This window comes from Chiloscyllium plagiosum, chromosome 10 (assembly GCF_004010195.1).
Source record: "Chiloscyllium plagiosum isolate BGI_BamShark_2017 chromosome 10, ASM401019v2, whole genome shotgun sequence".
Lineage (NCBI taxonomy): Eukaryota > Metazoa > Chordata > Chondrichthyes > Orectolobiformes > Hemiscylliidae > Chiloscyllium > Chiloscyllium plagiosum.
The window spans coordinates 6,322,357-6,323,940 of record NC_057719.1 but is presented as its reverse complement, the minus strand read 5'-3'; the positions used below and the strand labels follow the sequence as shown (position 1 = coordinate 6,323,940).

The window sequence follows — 1,584 nt, the reverse complement described above, 5'->3', positions numbered from 1 at the left end:
AAATACCATGGTGATAGCGGGGGGGATTTTGGTAATACCATGGTGATAGCAGGGAGGATTTCAGTAAATACCATGGTGTTAGCGGGGGGGATTTCAGTAAATACCATGGTGATAGCAGGGGGGATTTCAATAAATACCATGGTGTTAGCGGGGGGGATTTCAGTAAATACCATGGTGATAGCAGGGGGGATTTCGGTAATACCATGGTGATAGCCGGGGGGATTTTGTTAATATCATGGTGATAGCAGGGGGGATTTCAGTATATAGATTAGATTCCCTACAATGTGGAAACAGGTCCTTTGGCCCAACAAATCCACACCGACCCTCCGAAGAGTAACCCACCCAGACCCATTTCCCTATATTTACCCTGACAAATGCACCTAACACTATGGGCGATTTAGCATGGCCAATTCACCTGACCTGCACATCTTTGGACTGTGGGAGGAAACCGGAGCACCCGGAGGAAACCCACACAGACACAGTTAGAATGTGCAAACTCCACACAGACAGTCGTCCAAGGCAGGAATTGAACCAGGTCCCTGGCGCTGTGAGACAGCAGTGCTAACCACTGAGCCATCATGCTGCCGTGATAATAGCGGAGTGCGAGGTGGGCAGCGATGCCAGGCAGGGAGTTTTCCTCAGGGGAAGCCCGACTCATTCTGAACATCACAGAGTGGAACTCACTGGACACGGACGAGCTGGTCACATTTGGGGTCGTCGCCAGTCTTGTCAGTGACCCTGACCCCTGCACTGTCCACACACCAGCAGAGGTTGGAGTCATCATCACACTGCTTGGCCTTGAAGGTGCCATTGGTCTCACAGTCCGGGTCGTACAGGTCATCCACCCTCCTACCCCCAGGCTGGCTGCTCGCTGTCCGCATCTTGTGAAGCATCTCCAGGTGCAATAGCCGGCATTTCGGGGTCACTGGAAAGATCGGAATGAACCAGTGCATCAAAACGGAGGCAGTCCATACGACGTGTCTCAGACACGGAGATAAACACAGACGATATGGGTTAACACATTCTTTCATGGGATGTGGGTGTCACGGGCAAGACCAGAATTCATTATCCGTCTCTAATTTCCCTCGGACTGAGCCAATCACAGAGGGCGGGTAAACATCAATCACGTTGCTTTGGGTCTGGAGTCACATGTAGGCCGGACCAAGTAAGAATGGCAAATTCCTTCCCTGGAGGACATTAGTGAACCAGATAGGATTTTTAAAAAAAAGCAATTGACAGCCATCATTTGGGCAGCTCTTTAGAACACAGAACAGTAGTTCACAGAACAGGCCCTTCGGCCCTTGATGTGCTGCCGACCTTTTATCCTACTCTAAGATCAAAATACCCAACTACCCTTCATTTTACTATCATCAATGTACCTATCCAAGAGTGGGTTAAATGTCCCTAATGTAACTGACTCTACTACCACTATGGGCACCACAAACCCACCACTCTCTGTGTAAAGAACCTACCTGTGACATCTCCCCTAAACCTTCCTCCAGTCACCTTAAAATTATGTCCCCTTGTGATAGCCATTTCTGCCCTGGGAAAAAGTCTCTGGCTATCTACTCTTTCTATGCCGCT

The 1,584-nt window shown here is 49.5% G+C and overlaps 1 protein-coding gene across 1 annotated transcript in view; it reads right to left on the bottom strand.

The window, feature by feature from the left end:
- Positions 1-1,307, bottom strand: part of LOC122553358 (epithelial cell adhesion molecule-like) — a 27,276-nt gene extending 25,969 nt beyond the window's left edge. The window contains exon 1 of the mRNA XM_043696955.1: positions 685-1,307. Coding sequence (XP_043552890.1) covers positions 685-1,031 — 347 coding nt within the window. The 5' untranslated portion in view covers positions 1,032-1,307. The remainder of the gene's footprint in view (positions 1-684) is intronic.
- Positions 1,308-1,584: the final 277 nt, after the last annotated feature.